At 36.1% G+C, this 17113-nt stretch overlaps 1 protein-coding gene across 1 annotated transcript in view; it reads left to right on the forward strand.

Annotated features, from left to right (window-relative positions):
• LOC134856947 (uncharacterized) overlaps positions 1–16687 on the forward strand; it is a 66698-nt gene extending 50011 nt beyond the window's left edge. The window contains exons 4-7 of the mRNA XM_063873242.1: positions 9550–9832; positions 12639–12707; positions 13418–13599; positions 16449–16687. Of these exons, the coding sequence (XP_063729312.1) occupies positions 9550–9832; positions 12639–12707; positions 13418–13599; positions 16449–16625 (711 nt within the window). The 3' untranslated portion in view covers positions 16626–16687. The remainder of the gene's footprint in view (positions 1–9549; positions 9833–12638; positions 12708–13417; positions 13600–16448) is intronic.
• Positions 16688–17113: the final 426 nt, after the last annotated feature.

Consider the following 17113-nt stretch of genomic DNA (forward strand, 5'->3'; position numbering starts at 1 on the left):
CTCTATAGACCTTGCGCCACTATATTTACTGAAGAGATAAGAAATTTATAAGCAACGGCCCGGATGTTAAAACGAACTCGCACTTGGAAGAGTTCTATCACGGTTTGAAATATTTTTGTTGAACGTTTTTGTTTAACAAGAGTAATGTCTTCAATCACTATAGATGCCATTGTATCGCCGGTTGAGAAATTAGATTTCACTGGAATGATCAAACCATCTCAACACAGTTTACATTCAAACAACTGAGAAAGCTTTCAACACTTTTGACTATAGCATTCTGCTGGATAAATGCACGTCATTTGGAGTTAGGGTTTTTTTTATTTATTGGAATTGTATTTACTAAACTGAAAACAATGTGTACATTTCGAGATCAAAATCAAAAATTGAAGAAAAAAAATTGATGTCCAACAAAGATCAATTTTAGGCCCACTTCTATTCATGTTATACTTTAATGATGTAGAAAAGAGCAACAGTCGTCAACAAGTTAGTAAAAAATTGTTCTTTGCGGATGATACAGCCATAAAATTAAATTCTTCAATAGACATAAGCAGATAGTATAGGTCTAAAAGCAGATACCCAAGAAGTTTTAAAGGAAACTAATGTTTGGTTAGCAAGCAGTAAATTAGCACTTAACACAAAAAAAAACAAAAACTACGCTTTTCGGCCAAAAATCAGCTGTTAAAAATTCTACAGATACAACAATTAATGGCAAAAAAACTTAAAAAAATGAAACACTTTAATAATCTCTGAATAATTTTAGATGAAAAATAAAATCTCGCAAACCATATTTTTTCTATAGAGAAAACTAAGCCTGTACTATGGGCTGTTTTCGAGACTGAGAAAAAATTTTGACAAAAATTAGCTTCTTTTGGCCTATAAAACTTTCTTTCAAACAATTTTACATTACGGAGTCCTCGCTTACGCATCAGCTGATAGAACAAAATTGGAACACCTATAAATGCTCCTTAAACGTCTTATATAAACCTTATGTTATAAAAAAATTCAATTCACTTAAATTTATACAATAGCAATATATATTATATTTTTTATATTGAAGACTTTTATACTTATGAACTGCTAAAAGTTTTGTGCAAAGTATTGCGGAATGAATGCCAATCTGAAATTTAAACAAAATTAATTACTAAAAAATGCAAAAAAAATAAATAAAAAAATATAGCGAGAGCTGTCGTTATTATCTCAAAGTTTGCATCAAAGCATTCGATTGCTGACAGAACAGTTAGCTCTTTTTGTTTTCTCTTTTTACAGAAATGATTTAAAAAATTATAAACAGGAGCTTTAAAACTTCAACCTTTAGATGAGTATATTCAAGCTAATTGTGATCTGATAAATGGGTTGTTTTGCATTTAAACTATAATAAATCTGTAACTGCATCCTTGGTTGTCTTTCGACAATTTTTTTTAAATTTTTGAAGATTTTTGTTATTATTAGGATTAATGGTAAACTCGTAATTTCAATCGAACGGTTCAACTTTTACCTATTTATTCTTCAAGTGTACCAAAAAAAAAACAATTCTTGTTCTCGCTCTAAGACGCCTGAAAACAGGCTTAGTTTACTCTTAAGGCGCTCTCCCAAGTGATGTTTTTGTGAAAGGATTTCTTCACATTTCTTGCAATTCTGTACGTGCGATGACTTCATTTGGAAACTGTTTATTTATTTTTTTAATTTAGTTATCACACTGATATCACCAGGTGATCTTCGAACCAATAGTATCCTCAAGTTACATGCAAATTGGGTTTCAACTTATTAACTTCGATAATAATTTCCACGAGATAATATATCTTCTTTACCTTCAGCTGGTTTAAACTTCATTTTAATTCTGTAGGAAAAAGTCTGTGCCAGCTAGCAAGTTCATATTTTTGATAACAGTTGTATCACTCCATGGAAATGGGAATAACATAAATTGTTCTTTTTTTGACAAGTTTTTTTTTGTAGCTGAAAACGAATTCGAAATAATCTAAATGGGATTTGGACTAGCTCTAGAACGGTGTCTGTTTCCCCAGTATAATTCTAGATAATGCCGAAAAAGTAATTAATCTGAACGAGTTTATTTCACCGAACCCTGATTTACGATGTCAAATTTTATTTTGTAACTGATTTTCACACGTAAAACGTTTTTCCAGAAAAAGACGAATTAATCTAAAATGCTGTTGTTTTTGGCACTAATTATATTGCCATTAACAGTATGGCATTAACTATATTTAGACCAGCAGAGCGCTTTCAACCATTCTTTTTTCCATTATTCAATTCTAAGGTGCATTAACAAAATTGTTCCACACAAAAGAGTTCAATGCAAAACGGTCCGAAACATCAAAAAAATTTCTAAAAAACAGTTCCATACAAAACAGTCCAAAACCATTTTTGGACCTTGATTTTTTCGCGCCGGCAAAATTGATTTACGATTTACAACATCAAGCATGATCGTACTTAAAAATCAAATCAACAAAAATCAAACAAAAATCAGATCAAGCTAAATGGCCTAATGGTATAGTGGTTAATTCGTAAGACTCAAACTCTAGAGATCAGAGGAGCGAATCCACGGCGGCACAAAACGGGATTCAATCCAAAACGGGATTCGATCTAGGGTACAGAAAATTGGCTCGAAATAGAGTGCTGGGCGAGTGTAAAAAGAAAATCAACACCTTATATGTTTTGAGTGTTTTACCGGTTTCAAAACAACTAGAATTTTGAAAGCCGGTAAAATCAAGAAAAAAAACCAAGGAGAAAAATCGAAAAAAATCATTATAGTTGGAAGAATTTAACTCCTTGGCAATGTTGAACTTTTTGACAATATGCGGGGAAGGTCATTTTTTAAACATTTTGTTGGCGTTTGCAATGCTCTATGTCAAAGCTGGGCTTCTATCGTCTTTGAGTATATGGGCAGAAAATAAGGAGACGACAATAACTTGATTCCTTTTTGTCAGGAAGCAGAGCGTAAGCGAGAGTTACTCTACATCCTTCAACGATTTTTTTTTTCAAATAAATGGTAAAATACATTCAGAGCGGTCGAAAACGTTGCATCTCAGAACCAATCATCTGATAGTCCAATTATGTCAAGCCCAGGTTACGTGGTGAACACAATAATCCGATCTTCAATTTGGGGACCAGAATCTTGTAAAAGAAATTGCTCCTATCGTGTATAGGGCCAGAGGTAACTGAAAGGCGGTCTGCGAAGTAGGCTCTGCCATATTTGTTTTTCTTTCACGACGAACTCTATTCACAGCTTTTTGGTTGGCAGAGTAACTTGGTATATGAACAGCTGCTTCTCGGTTAACATCACGATTGCCTGCAAAAATGTCTCCTGTGGTGTTCCATCCGAAACTGAAGCTTAATGTTTAACCTTTTTTCTGAACTTACGTTTTTCGATTTCAGCAGCATCACGGAAGTAAAAGTGATCAACAATGACCTCAACGGAGTGTTCTTTTGTGTGCACAAGTCCGTTGTAACTGCTTTGTACACAGCGCTAGGAGAAAACTTGGCTGCACGCATTAGATGTTTGATTTATGAATACACTTCAAAATTTGGTAACTCAGAATGTTTGTAGGAAACAAAAATTCCATTGATAGTAGGTGAATAGAGATGGCTTTAGCAGATCCAAGTGTTCACAAATGAAGCAACTTGAGCAAGTTGTATTTTGTTGACTGGAGTAAACAAAGTGCCCAATTTTTTTTAAATTTTGTTAAATTTTTTGTTTCGCGGAAAATTGCTTTTAATGAGTGAACGCTGCTGTTATCCTGGTAGTTCTATATTCTCTGCTATACTATCGATTATCATCCGGTTTAAGCAGACCCAAAAATGTTTTTAATCCGTTCGAAGTTTCTCTGTCAGTTTCTGGAACAATTAACACTTTTAACAATGGTTTTTTTTAAAACTAATTTAAGGACTATTTTTGGGAATGTTTTTTATGGGCCTGTTTTTCTGGACTTTGATATGATGTTTCGGAAAATTTTGTACAGGAGTGTTTGTACTGTTTGTAAAGTGTTTGTAATTTTTACTGTGGATTGCACGATTGGGTTCTGCAAAATCTGTTTAGGCCAAATTTTAAGCTTTGCAGTTGAAAAATTTTGTTGCGAGCCTTCCGCAGTTTTTTCAGTTTGACTCTTGTTCATTTTGTCTTTTCATTTTTTGCTACTTGCATTGCTGCGTCACGGGCGGACTAAAATCCCAAGATAAAATCCCCTAGGACAAAATTCCACCTGATAAAACTCCCCAGGGTTTAATTCAACCATAGGATCAAACCCCCTAAGACAAAATCACCCAGTTTTTAGTTTGAAATCGCCTACTTTCCAACTGCTGACTAAAAACTAAAAGGACAAAAACTAAAAGGACTAAAACTTCTATGGCTTTGAGGTAATCCAACTCTTTGTAGTTAGCGGTAGATCATACAATTCTTTTTATCTTCCCAAAACTATCCTCCTATCTTGTATAATTTTTTTTTGCTAAGCTGCATTTGAGAGAGATTGAAATCCGTGTCTTCTTGATACTGCTGAGTGCTGAGCTTGTTTCCGAGATTTTGAGTTTTTTTTCAATGCGTACGCTGACTAATTTTCGCTACCTATTTTCAAACCTCAACGGCACGTCTATGTTGTTTTCTGACTCTACAATAATTTTTCACCATTCGTTTAAAGATTGTTATGAAAAGTACTTGGCTGTCTGAACAAGTATTCGACTGGTCTAAAATCTTTTTCTGCCATACTTTTATGCCCAAAAAAGATATAAAAATTAAATTTCGGCGCTTAAAAACTTCAGCCTTGATTTTTTTTTCGAAAGCTAGAGTCTTCCAAAACCCCCATTTTTTTGTTTGATAGCCACGCCCAGCTCTGAGTGTGTTACATGACATTTTACTTTGTTTTTAAGTTTTTTGTGCTTTAAAGTTTTTCGAAAATCTTTTTGATGTACTGGCTGCCTCTTCAAAATTTTATTTGTATGCTTGAACTCTTTGAAGGGGACCAAAAGTGATGCCAGATTTGGGATCAACTTGTTAGCTTCAATAATTGATGCTATCAGCTGTCAGATGTATTTGATGCTTTTGGCTCTCTTAGTTTTTTAAATCGCGTCAGCTCTACGGGCCAAAGGAGAGACGTTAGATTTGATATCACTTTGGCGTTTATTAGGACACGAGACATTTTGTAATTAGGGACGAGAACACATATTTTTTCCTTTTAATGACAAAACAATCCTCATCTTACATCTTTTGAAAGTTAACCCTGTGTCCACCCTGTTTGTTTTTAATTTTGGATTGATATGTTTTTGGTTTAATTTGCTTTTTTTTATATTGGCAATAAAAGTTCTAAGAAAAAATTTTGATTCTTAAAGTTTTTGATAGGCCAATTTTGTGAATTATGTTGCGCTGGGGGGGATCTAAGACTTTTTCGAAGAGGAGGGATTTCCAAACGTTTTACAAAAATTTTGTAGATTTTTTAATAGGAAGAGCAAATTGATTTTTCGAGAACTCCCAGTGCACACTATAAAGAGCCTATTTTGAAGAAAAAAATTTGTTCGCAACAGACAAAAAATGGCGTTCTTCTTTGACCAAAAAATGGCGTTCTTCAAAATTAACGTATATTGGCGCCAAACTTTACAATTGGTCGGCCGAAAATCGATTTCATAAAATAAAACTAACAAGGGGAGACTCTTGTTTGTGAGGGGGTCGAATCCCTGAGGAAGGAAAGGCGTCCGCCCAATGCCCCACTCACACTCACTACCCTAAGTTCGCCCCTGATATTACGGGTATTTTGACGATAGCTCTTCTGAACACTTTTTTTTAAACTTTTGGTAGGGTTGAGATTTGATTTGACATCTGCAGTCTTGTTCACATTCTTCACCCGGCTGTCCTTGCTGCTGGTTGGCACAGGAAGTTGGAAAGCTCGTATTTCCAATTTGGGTAAAATACTGTTTCCCTATAAAATTTGCGCCGCTCCCTCCGTAAGAAAAAAATTTCTGATATTCAGTATTCCGTTAATTACATCGTTCACAAGTACTTTTTCCCATTTTACTTAAAGTAATCCCGAACATTGACGAGCTCTTTTTGTAAACTCGTCCACTGGTTTAATATTGTGAAAAAAGTATGAAATTTTCAGCTTATGAGTAAATCTTTCTTCAGAATTGAGACTGGGGTCGCTGAGTCGATCAAGATTTTGGTTTCGAAGGGGTTGACTCCGAACACTTTTTTATCTTTATTTATTTTACTCAATCATTATATTCTACAACCAGTATTCGAAGTTTTCGATTTTTTTGGTAATTTGCATCATATAGTAAACTCATCGGGGGGGGGGGGGTGTGGAAGGTTGCAATCCATGGATGACCATTAGGTATATATCATGATTGTCTTGTCGCCATGTTTTATTTGACAAGCAATGATTTCCAGATCGGCTATATCCCCGCTACCCATATCACTGACGTTGATTGCTGCTGCAAGAAATAGACCAGGGTCTGGAGTTTGCCAACTGCTATAAGCTTGGTCCAGCAAATGTTGAAGCGAACGCTATAGTTATGTATTTTCAACAGCAAAACTATCCTCAGAGTAGTCATCGTCAATTTCCGGATGGTACCAACCAACGTTTTGAAGGTTAGCAAATTCGTCAGAGACCCAACCTAGAAAATCGTCACAATCCCACGACACTGGCCGTTGACGATCTTCAAAAAATGGTATCCTTTTTTTTCCAAATCAACATCATCAGTTGGTCCAAATTTACAGCGGCGGCGTTGTCATCACTATCATCAATGCCAATCGCAATTGACCCACGATGTTTTTGTGATTGTTGGGAAGAGTCTGCTGGCCATTATCGAGGATGTAGCGTTTGTCGTCAAAAGCTGATAACGATGTTTTCGCCGAAGTCACAGTTTGCAGATTGGGTGAATCGGATGCGATTCCACTGTTTTCAGTTTTCAATAACGAGCCAGAGTTCAAGGTGTCCCGATATCGCTGATGAATGAACTTTTTTTGTGCAGCTTTTGATCCACCTTTGGCCGATAGTTTTCTGCAGTCTCTAAATATATATATTTATTTGATTACTAATCCCTTTAATGATGATCACTAAAGTAAAGTGAAAAACATGGAATCTGCGTTGTTTGTGTTTTTTTTGTGGCTGCTGCATCAAGTTAACTTGAAATCCAGATGCAACGTGACCTGAAGTTCTTGTGTGACGTTAAAAATCTTTCATCACTAAAAAGTTTCCAAAAAATCAAAAATCGGTTATCACAAAAAATATTTCTGAGACTTCGGCGAAAACATCGTTAAGCGTCGATGATGACCAGCAGAGGCTTCCTTACGGTCACAAAAACATCTTGGGTCAAACTGCGATTGGCATTGATGATAGTGATGACAACGCCGCCGCTGTGAATTCGGACCGCAACCAGTGTCGTTGGAGATTGTGATGTTTTTCTAGATTGGGTGCTTGAAGAATTCGCTAACACTCAAAACGTTGATTGGGACCATCCGGAAATTGATGATGACTACTCTGCAAATAGTTTTGCTGTTTAAAAAACATAACCCTATCGTTCGCTGCAACAACTGATGGATATGGTTAATAGCAGTTGGCAAACTCGAGACCCCGATGTAATTCGTGCAGCAGCAAACAACGATAGTGATATAGACGGCGGTATATCGCCGATCTGGAGGCCAATACTTCCGACGAGGACGAGTCGTCATTCTTCAACAATCCGTTTTTGGATATTGAAGCAGTTGAAAAACATGCAGTAGAAAAATCGGCGAATAGATTAAAACACAGAAAAGCCCCACATCAAATTTTTTATAGTAAATAAGTTTCAGTGGTTCGGTAAGATAATTGTATGTACATAAAATTTCACTGACCCCTATTCCGTATTTTGGGTGTATTTAGGTGCCAGATTTTGTTTAGTCTTAGAACCAAGTTAATCGGGTATTTAATTTAAACGAAAGTGTTCCTAGCATACTTCTGTATGTATTTGTACGTAAATTGAATTTGAATAAAAGTTTAAAGAAGAATTGAGCAAACAGGAATTAGAGCAGTGAAACATACCAGTTGTTTTTGGAACGAAGATTTAGCAAGTCCATTGCCGCACCAAACATGTAAACACAGCGTTCAGTGGAATACTTAATAAAATATCCAAACTTTACATGAAAACTATTAGTTATGAGAAACTTGACAATTATGATCTATACCTAACGGTCATCCATGGATGACAACCCCCCATCATAGTGTACTGTATGCATACTACTCAGGTTACCACCATTCGTTCCTTTGTTCACTGGTTTGGTTTTGATCTGCAAAACCACCGCTGGTGGCGAAATACCCGATATTTTTCCTGTTTCCTTCCACATCTGGGAGTACTTGTCCCCTCTTTTGGGGGACGTTCCGATTCTCATTTCCTTATCTGAGGTGTTGGTCTCCCTACACAGCTCGTTTTGTGCAACTCCAATCTTCAAACTATAATTATGAAAATGCCTGGAGTTATGTTTTTCGCTTGAATTCCTAGGTTGCATCTAGCCGCCATTCCGCTCAAATCAGAAATCTCAGTATCTGATAGTTTGCATCTCAGATAAGGGTCTTATGGTTGTGAAGCGCCCGTTGGCCCTCATGTTTTAAACATAAATACAATTTCGATGTTTGTTTCCTTTCCCCTTCGTCCCTTGGTTTTTCTTACACATTTGCCGCCAGACGTCCAATGTCGGCTGCCGACAACGTATCCGCAATATAAAATTCCGTTGGTAGTAAGCCGTGTTTAGCTTCCCCATAGGAGTTGCAGTTCAGTATGGTGCACTGGCCAGAATGCGACTATCCCCGGGTTTTTTCCCGCCTCATCCACTGGTGACTGTGCCATAACAAGTGTTTTGCAAACAAAAAACTATAGAAGAGTTAATTACCGACTTTACTTCAAGAATCTCAATTCAAAACTGTGATATAGAGGTCAACACTACGATTCTCCTATGATAGCACTTGCACTCCGATGATTGACAGGCATGTACGGTTCGCTCTTACCAGACTTAGTCTAAGTGACTAATCATAATATTTTAAATTCAAATGAATTTCTTTTGAATTTACAACTCTTGCTGAATTTCTGTTTTTCTCATGTTTGGTTTAAAAAACTCCGATTTTCTAGATATTGGGATTCCGTTGCTAAGAGTTAGATAGAGTAGTGACTTCAATTTCTTATATGAGTCGCCTGTTTGCATCCCATTGATTTTACCTTCCGTTTTTTTCCGTCGGAGTTTTTCGTAGTTCCCCTATAGTCTAGCCAAGTTGTTATTTTTATACCTTTCTGGGAGAAACTATCAGATTATTTGACCACCGGGTAGAATAATCTAATCGTTGGAAGTATAACATCCTCAATATCTCTGAATCCTTAGCGATGGTTGTAAGTTTAATTTTTTTTCGAAACATTTTCCTAATTTTGTGGTTTTTTTCGATTTACTACCGCTGCCGCAGAGTTCATTCAGTCACAGTTTGAATTTCATTTGTTTTTATCTTGAAAATTTGAAGAGTTTTTCTCAGGAGCATAAGTGTTTCAGAAACAATTTTACGTTTCGAAAATCGTAACTTACTGTTTAAGATCAAACTCGATCGGAGCTCAAATCAGTACGAAATGCAGGTGTGTGAAATAGAGTCGAGTACGGAGGCTAAACAGCTGTTCCAGATTCCCGATACTCGAAATTTTCTGCTCTATCAGCAGGAGGGAGAAAAAGGAGAAAAGCACATCATTTCTCTGTGGACCGCACAATTCCGCTGCTCCTACAAAGCAACGAGAAACAAAGATGTGAAGTTGCATGAGTTGATGAGCAACACAAAAGAAGCTGGGCCCGTGAACAAAGTGGTTTTTCAGTCGTTTATGGGCGGTCAGTGTTCAAACGTTTCCATTTTCAGACTCTTAGACCAAAATTTTAATCATATTTTTTGCATAAATTAAAAACATAAAACCATGCAAGACCATACAATTGCATACACACAGAGAAGTGTATGCAATCTCAAGGATATTTTTTTCCATAAAAAAAAGTCTTATAACTAGTTTTTTTCCCATAAAAAGCGAAATATAAATTTTTGAAAACGACCACTGAAAATAGGGAAGAACTTGTTCTTTGGGTTTGTATTTATGTTTATCATCTTTTTTTCCTCGCAAAATTAGTTGAGCGAGTAACACGAGCAAGTAAAATCTGTACTAAAAAATTTGTTATTTAGTCTATGAAATGAAGAAAAACTTACTTACGAAAAAAACTAGTTGCTGAAGATTTATGTAATGCTTCCCTGATTCTTGAAAATATTAAAAACTCAATTTGAAATCCTAGTGAAAAGAACGGAGGCTAAACGAGTTTAAGAAGGAGGCTAAACAGCTGTTCCAGATTCTTATCAATGCGTTCTTATAGGTACTCTTCGTTACACCGCACCCAAAAAACTGCCTGAATTTGAAAAAAGTTATGAGGTTTTTAAAAAATTTTGTTTCAATTTAACTGTGGTCGGAACGCTTTGTTGTACTTGCAACCTTCCGGTTACTGTTGTTTGAGTTTTTCTTTATATTTTTGTGTTTTATTCAAAAACCATGGCTGGTAACTGTCTCATTCATAGATTTTCCATCTAAGTTGAAGCATAAATTCACAAAGATCTATGAAAAAAGTTTATTAGATGGCTCAAAACGTTTTCAGATGGTTCGAAAGAAAAGGGTCAAAAATGTCAAACCATTTTTAGATGGCTCAAAAGAAAAGGGTTCAAAATCATGGCCTCCTATTTGCACAATGTCATTTTTGAACTATATAGAAATAAATAAGCATTTATACAGCTGATTATTTGCTTCAAACAAAACACTCATAGTGAGTTTTAGCTCTTTTGTGTGAAAAATTGAGTCTTGAAATAAAATTCACAAATAATTAAAATTTTGATGAGAAAAAAGTATATCGGAAAAGTTTGATGTGCGTTTTTTATATTGGTGTTTTTATGCCAATATAGGCATTTTGGGACAATTGACGCGCGATATAAGTCGTGCTATTAACGCGTAGGAGGAGATCTAATCCTTGTTAAAAATCGTTCCAAATTGGATTGGGGTATGCTCTTTGATCTATAGGATTCTTTCCTAAAGCAAAATTTATCATTTTTTCTTTACATAGCCTGTGGGGTCTTTTCTTTCAGTAAAAATGTTTTTCTATTTTAAATTACTGCATTAACAATGAAACGCAGTCACAACATTCAGGGCTCTGCTTTGATTCGAGCAGTTTTGTTGACAATTAATTTTGTTTCGTTAAAAACTTACGACGAAGACATTGAATTTGTTAAAGTGATTTGGCAGTACGAAGTATTGATTAATTGTCGACGAGCTCCGCGACAGGCTTAAAAAAAGACTTGTCGCGGATACCCAAAACCCGGTTTTCTTGAGATTTTTACGAATCAATATCTAAAATACCGTCAAATTTTTTCAAATATTTCCAATAAACTGCGGAGTTTGTGGAGTCATCAAACTGCCGAGTCTGTGGAATCCATAAACAAACAAAAAATTTTCAACCAAAACGGACCTCATTTTTCTACTTGGAAAGTTTTTTTGGGTCAATACATGAAGGCAAAATCTCGCCCGTAGGATGAATGAAGTTTTCCAAAAACAACATCAGTCCGGTTGAACAAACAGCACATGCTTTGGTCAAACAGGGCAAAAGTAGTTTCGGTTTGTTCAAGTATGGGGATCGATGAATGAATGTTGTGTCAAATATGATCGCATGGATGCGTTTAATGAACAAAGGAACTACTTTTAAATGCAGAAAGAAAACAAGGATAGACGGTTACTGTGCAAGACGGTTACCGACCATAGTCTTTAAAAATCTACAAAAAATTGTTTTCTTTTTCAAATAAGTGTAACTTTTTTCTGCGTGTTGTGATAAAAAAAATCTGAATTAACACTATAATTTAGTCACAGTTGACAGTCATAGTAATATAGGCCAACAAGAAAACCGTTTTTGAAGAAAAATGACTAGAAAAACAAAAAAAGTTTAAAAAAAAACTTTTTTCGCAGAATTTTTTTGAAGTTTTTGGTTCCAAAAGCGGCATTAAAAATCTCCAAAAACTTAACTTACTTGAGTAAAAATAAACAAAAGCATAATTAGGCTATTGTAAACAGCCTAAATTAAGCATAAATAAGCGTGCTTGCTCGTTTTACTTGCTCAAATTCAAATGTAGACCAAACAAGTTTCAAACCGGTTTTCTCGACACTGGGAAAACTTTTTCAATTTTTTTTTAAAGTTGTTTGAATTACAATTTAAAATGTTTTAGTTTAAAAAATCTGTGCTTGAGGAAAACAACAGTTTTTGTTAGAGATTTAGTCGGGTAGAGCACAGATGTGTATTTGGTGTTTCCGAGAAATAAAATTGCAAATTTATTTTTTTTTATTTAAAAAAATTTTTTTTTTGATAGAAATCGAAAAATTCTACCGTAAGATTGAAACTCTTCTCTATATCTGCTGCCCTTTAAAACATTCGACTAATTTTTGGTTGCTTAACTTTACCACCAGTCCGGATCTTTGTTTTTGAGAGTGACTAAGCCAGCCGGACTTCAAACCAACCGACAGTTATGTTACAAAGTTATAAAATAGTCAAAAGTTGCTTCATTTGAACGAAACATGCAAGACTTTGATAGCTGCAACTGACCAGATTACTTGAACTGTTTCAGATTCTTCTCGTCAAAGGCGGACGTTGGCGTTTGTCGTGTACAAGAACGGATCTCATGTCTCACTAATAGGCTAGTAGTGACTCGGGGTAAAATGCAAAGATGAAACAGTAAAAATGCGTGAAATAAACTGTGTGCTTTCTTGAAACAACCTGAATTTTTATGGCAGTGAAAATATAATCCAATTTAATCCAAAATTCCAATATCCAATATAATCCAAAAACTCAAGTAGTAGGCGGACTTAAATCAGTTTTGTCAATTTATCTATATGTTAGTAATAACTGTACAGACCAGGACGGTTTTTGGATCTACTTAACAATCTCCACCCCTTTGAAGAAAGGGGGAGATTGTTAAGTAGATCAAAATGGTCGATTTTTTGACCATCCAGAATGCAGCAAAATTAGAATTCTCAACAGAAACTTAGTGTTGATTTACAGCTTTTTTAAAAAGAGGTGGAGATTCTTAAATAGGTACCATAAGGGGGATTGTTAGGTAGATCCTGGATCTCCTTTTTCTTGTACTACCTAGAGTTTAATCTTTTTAAAGTTTTCTCTGGTCAAAACGATCCAAAAAGCCATAAGTAAGGATTTTTATCTCAATTGAGATACGCAATGCAGATAAAGCCCGCTTCTTAGATTTTAGGGAGTTCTCGGCAGATCAATTTACCCCGCCCCTATGTAAAAATTATAAACCCACTTCTGATAAAGATAAAGATATATATGAAACGTCTTTTGATGCAACGAACAACGAACGTTCCATAGAAGACTAACTATCTATTTCAGAGTATTCTTCGGAGAATGACGTCACGGAATTTCTGATTTATCGGTCGCTAGAGTTGTTTGACAAGAGAGACCAGGTGAAACTGAGTGGAGAGGTGGGAATGCTGCCCCACTGGAACTGTCTCTACTTCTTGGTCGAACAGAATGAAAAGCAGCCTGTCAAAAACTACATTATCCTCGTCAAGGTTGGTTTAGACTTTCTTTTTTATATGACCCAAAGTTGAGAAAAACAGACAAGCGCTTCTTTTAAATATTAGAGTGTTTTTTCTTCTCTACCAAAATTACAGTGATTTGACCTCCTCGCCGCCCAAATTGTCCTCTTTTTGCCTATTATTTTACAATATACATTTTGATTGACCGGCCTCAAAACTTTTCTATGACATCTGACATCTTCGGCGCAAATATAAATTAAGTTTCCGGGGATGTGATAATCTAAAAAACTCCGTTAGGTGTACAACAATGGTTGTTCAGAACAGTTAATTCATACAAGCAAAGCGGGTCTGATAGTTTGTTTGGGTAGCCTTGGGTAATCTTTTTGTTTGACCTGAAAAAAAAAGACTTTTTTTTGTTTAAAAAATTGATCCCTCAAGAAAGTTTTGGACCGGCTACTGAATCAAATGACAGCGTCATATTAAGTTTTGAATGTAGCAAAAGCATCATTTATTGGCTGTTTAATATAAAAAACAGGTTATTTGTTGTGTCAAATGTACATGAAGATGATTTGCGCTCTGAGTTTATATCGGCTGTTCCTGTCAGTTCATGAGGTGCTATTTCGTTGACAGCACCAAACTGTCGTTTTGAGGAGCAAACAAAAAAACATTCAATATTTTAATTGAATTGATATTCGCAAGAAACCACAGAGAGCATTGCTCGAATAGCTGTTTAAACAGTCCCATGGAATTCTCGACCCTTGATTCGACCCTTTTCGACTCATGATTCTACCCTGTTCGACTCTATCGACCCTGTTCGACTCATGATTCGACCCTGTTCGACTCATGATTCTACCCTGTTCCACTCATAATTCGACCCTGTTCGACTCTATCGACCCTGTTCGACTCATGATTCGACCCTGTTCGACTCATGATTCGACCCTGTTCGACTCATGCTTCGACCCTGTTCGACTCATGATTCTACCCTGTTCGACTCTATCGACCCTGTTCGACTCTATCGACCCTGTTCGACCCCTGATTCGACTTTGTTCGACTATAGTTTTTGTTTAACCGTCTTAATCTGCGTCGAAATCGGACTCCTTTTGACAGTTTCAGTCGAATCATGGGTCGAGCACCTCAGCCCGGGTCAGACCTTCAAAAGTTATTATTTTCAAAATGTACTCCATCGAAGCTCACCACAGGCTTGACGCAAGTATATCAAGCTTGGAAATCATACAAGATAGCCATCGCTGAAAAAATTTGATTGGATAAATCTTCTCAAGCTAAAATTTTTTATCTGGATGCGTAGGATGCAGGTGCGGCCATAATTTTGCATCCATATGAAATGATGAACCAGATTCGACCTGGTTCATGGCCTGCAAAACCAATTAAAACAGCTGATAAAGAAACAATAAAAGGATGCAGGGTTGCTAATTTCGGGGGATTTTAGCTTTTTGTGAATTAGTTTCTGATCAAGAAAATAGCCACTCACTAAACTCTAAAGACGCAAAAGAAAGTAAACTTACGATAAAACTCAATAGTACGCCAGTACAGTTGTGTTAAGGTAAAGCGATGATGCCACAATAAGGTCTGCGAGAACACTGAAAACACTCAACGCTGCCTTTGAAGGTCAAGGAAATTGTGGGTTTGTGCCATCCAAGCCAGAAAAGGAGGAGTTGAAGATAAACCAAAAGCCACAAGTGTCGAACCGGAAAAAACATCTGGCGAATTGGTCTCGCATTTAGACAAAAGTCACTCCCTCATCATCAACGAAGGACAAAAAAAGGAATACAAAATCAAAGGATGCGAAAATGAGGGAAAGAAAGGAAACAGAAATGCCGATGGGGCGACAGACAGAAAACGACCATGCAAAACTGACAAAAAACTGACAAAATCACTGTTTTTAAAATTTACTAGGCGGATAGAAAAGAGACAAAGACCAAACTGGAAAACTCACCGTTGAATACCAAAAGATGGTGTAAAGCTCAACGATGATGATGATGATGATGATGATGATGAAAAAGGGATAAATGCATGCGGTTCGGAATGTGAGATCGGCAAAGACAGGACGGAAGCAAATTTCAATCAAGAAAAGGGCCGAAAAACAAGAATCGTATCAAGAATAGCCACGACCGAGCGAGCCAAGACGAGCGGACTAGATCGGGAAGCAGCACCAGTAAGAGAAAAGCGGTCGGGAATCTCGGGTAGGTAAGGTTCGACTGCTTAGCGAAAACAGGAAAGGTCAGAACCGAAACTGAAAGTGCTGGAAAAATGAAGTGGAGTGGGCTTGCAAAATGGAAGTTTGAGCCTGAGCCTCAAAAATGTTACGACCAGTGAGATGACTCGGGTCCAACTTAAAACTCAAACTTTTTGTTTCCGATTTTGTTCAAAGACTAGTACGTTGAACCCTGCCAACCACTTGATGCTTAAAATAAGGAAAAGATTTAAAATTTCAGTTGACATTAAAAATTATGTCTGGTCATAGGAAACGACTTGCATACATGAAGTTCATTTGAATTCTTAGATTAGATGTGCTGTTGTCAATTCATGAAGTGTTTTGTGTTGTTGTTGACACCATATTAATCTGCCAATCATTTGGCTATTGTTCGTCTTGACCTCTGAAACGCACTGTTTGTCGGATTGTTGCATCAAACAGTTGGGTTCAAGTTACGCGTGTTAAAACAGTTTTGGTTTTTTTTACAATCAAGATTTGGATAAGTATACTAATAAAATGTCGAGGTTTGGCAGCAAAAAAAAAGAAGGATAAAATTTAAATGTTTTCAAATCATTTTCATCGATTAGTCTGTTTCATTGAAAAATTTGCTATAAAATTTGATAAAATGCGCTTTTTTCATTGCTTCAATTTTAGCCGTGTATCATTTCAGACAGCGACAGATAAGAGCTCCAAAGATGAAACAACGTATCAGTATGTGGGAGTATTGCCGGGTGCTGATCGGAAGCCCTTGAGGACCATACTTGACCTTGAAGAGTGTGGTGCCGTGTTCATGGACATATATGAACGTGTGGTCCACTACAAAAGTACGGAGGAAAAACAGTCATGATGAATCTGCAAATTTTCAACAGTATTGCATTGATAAAGGGTTATTTGAAACAGATTTAGTGAAAAAAAATATATATTTTTTCTGAAGTTTTCATGTGTATGGTTTTCAGTTTTTCATTTAGCTTTAAAATTTCTTTAGTGACGTTGAAAAGATGTACTGGTATATCGAATCTAGTATATTATTGAAATGGTGTGGTGCACTGAGTTTTCAAAGCGCTTGTTGAAACTTCATCAACCTTTATTTTAGGTCAACATAAATGATTTGATCGATCTCTTAAAAACTACAATCCCATATCTGTAAAACTAATTAACATAAGTGGAAACAATGTGTCCAGCACAGGTTACGATTGATATATGCTATGACACTTCGGCGGGTCATAGCATATATCAATCGTAACATGTGCTGGACACACTGTTTTCCACTTATGTTAATAACTGTATTTTAAGTCACTCATCCTAAGTTTTCATACAGTGCTGATACAAATTGTC

Source organism: Symsagittifera roscoffensis, chromosome 1 (assembly GCF_963678635.1).
Source record: "Symsagittifera roscoffensis chromosome 1, txSymRosc1.1, whole genome shotgun sequence".
NCBI lineage: Eukaryota > Metazoa > Xenacoelomorpha > Acoela > Convolutidae > Symsagittifera > Symsagittifera roscoffensis.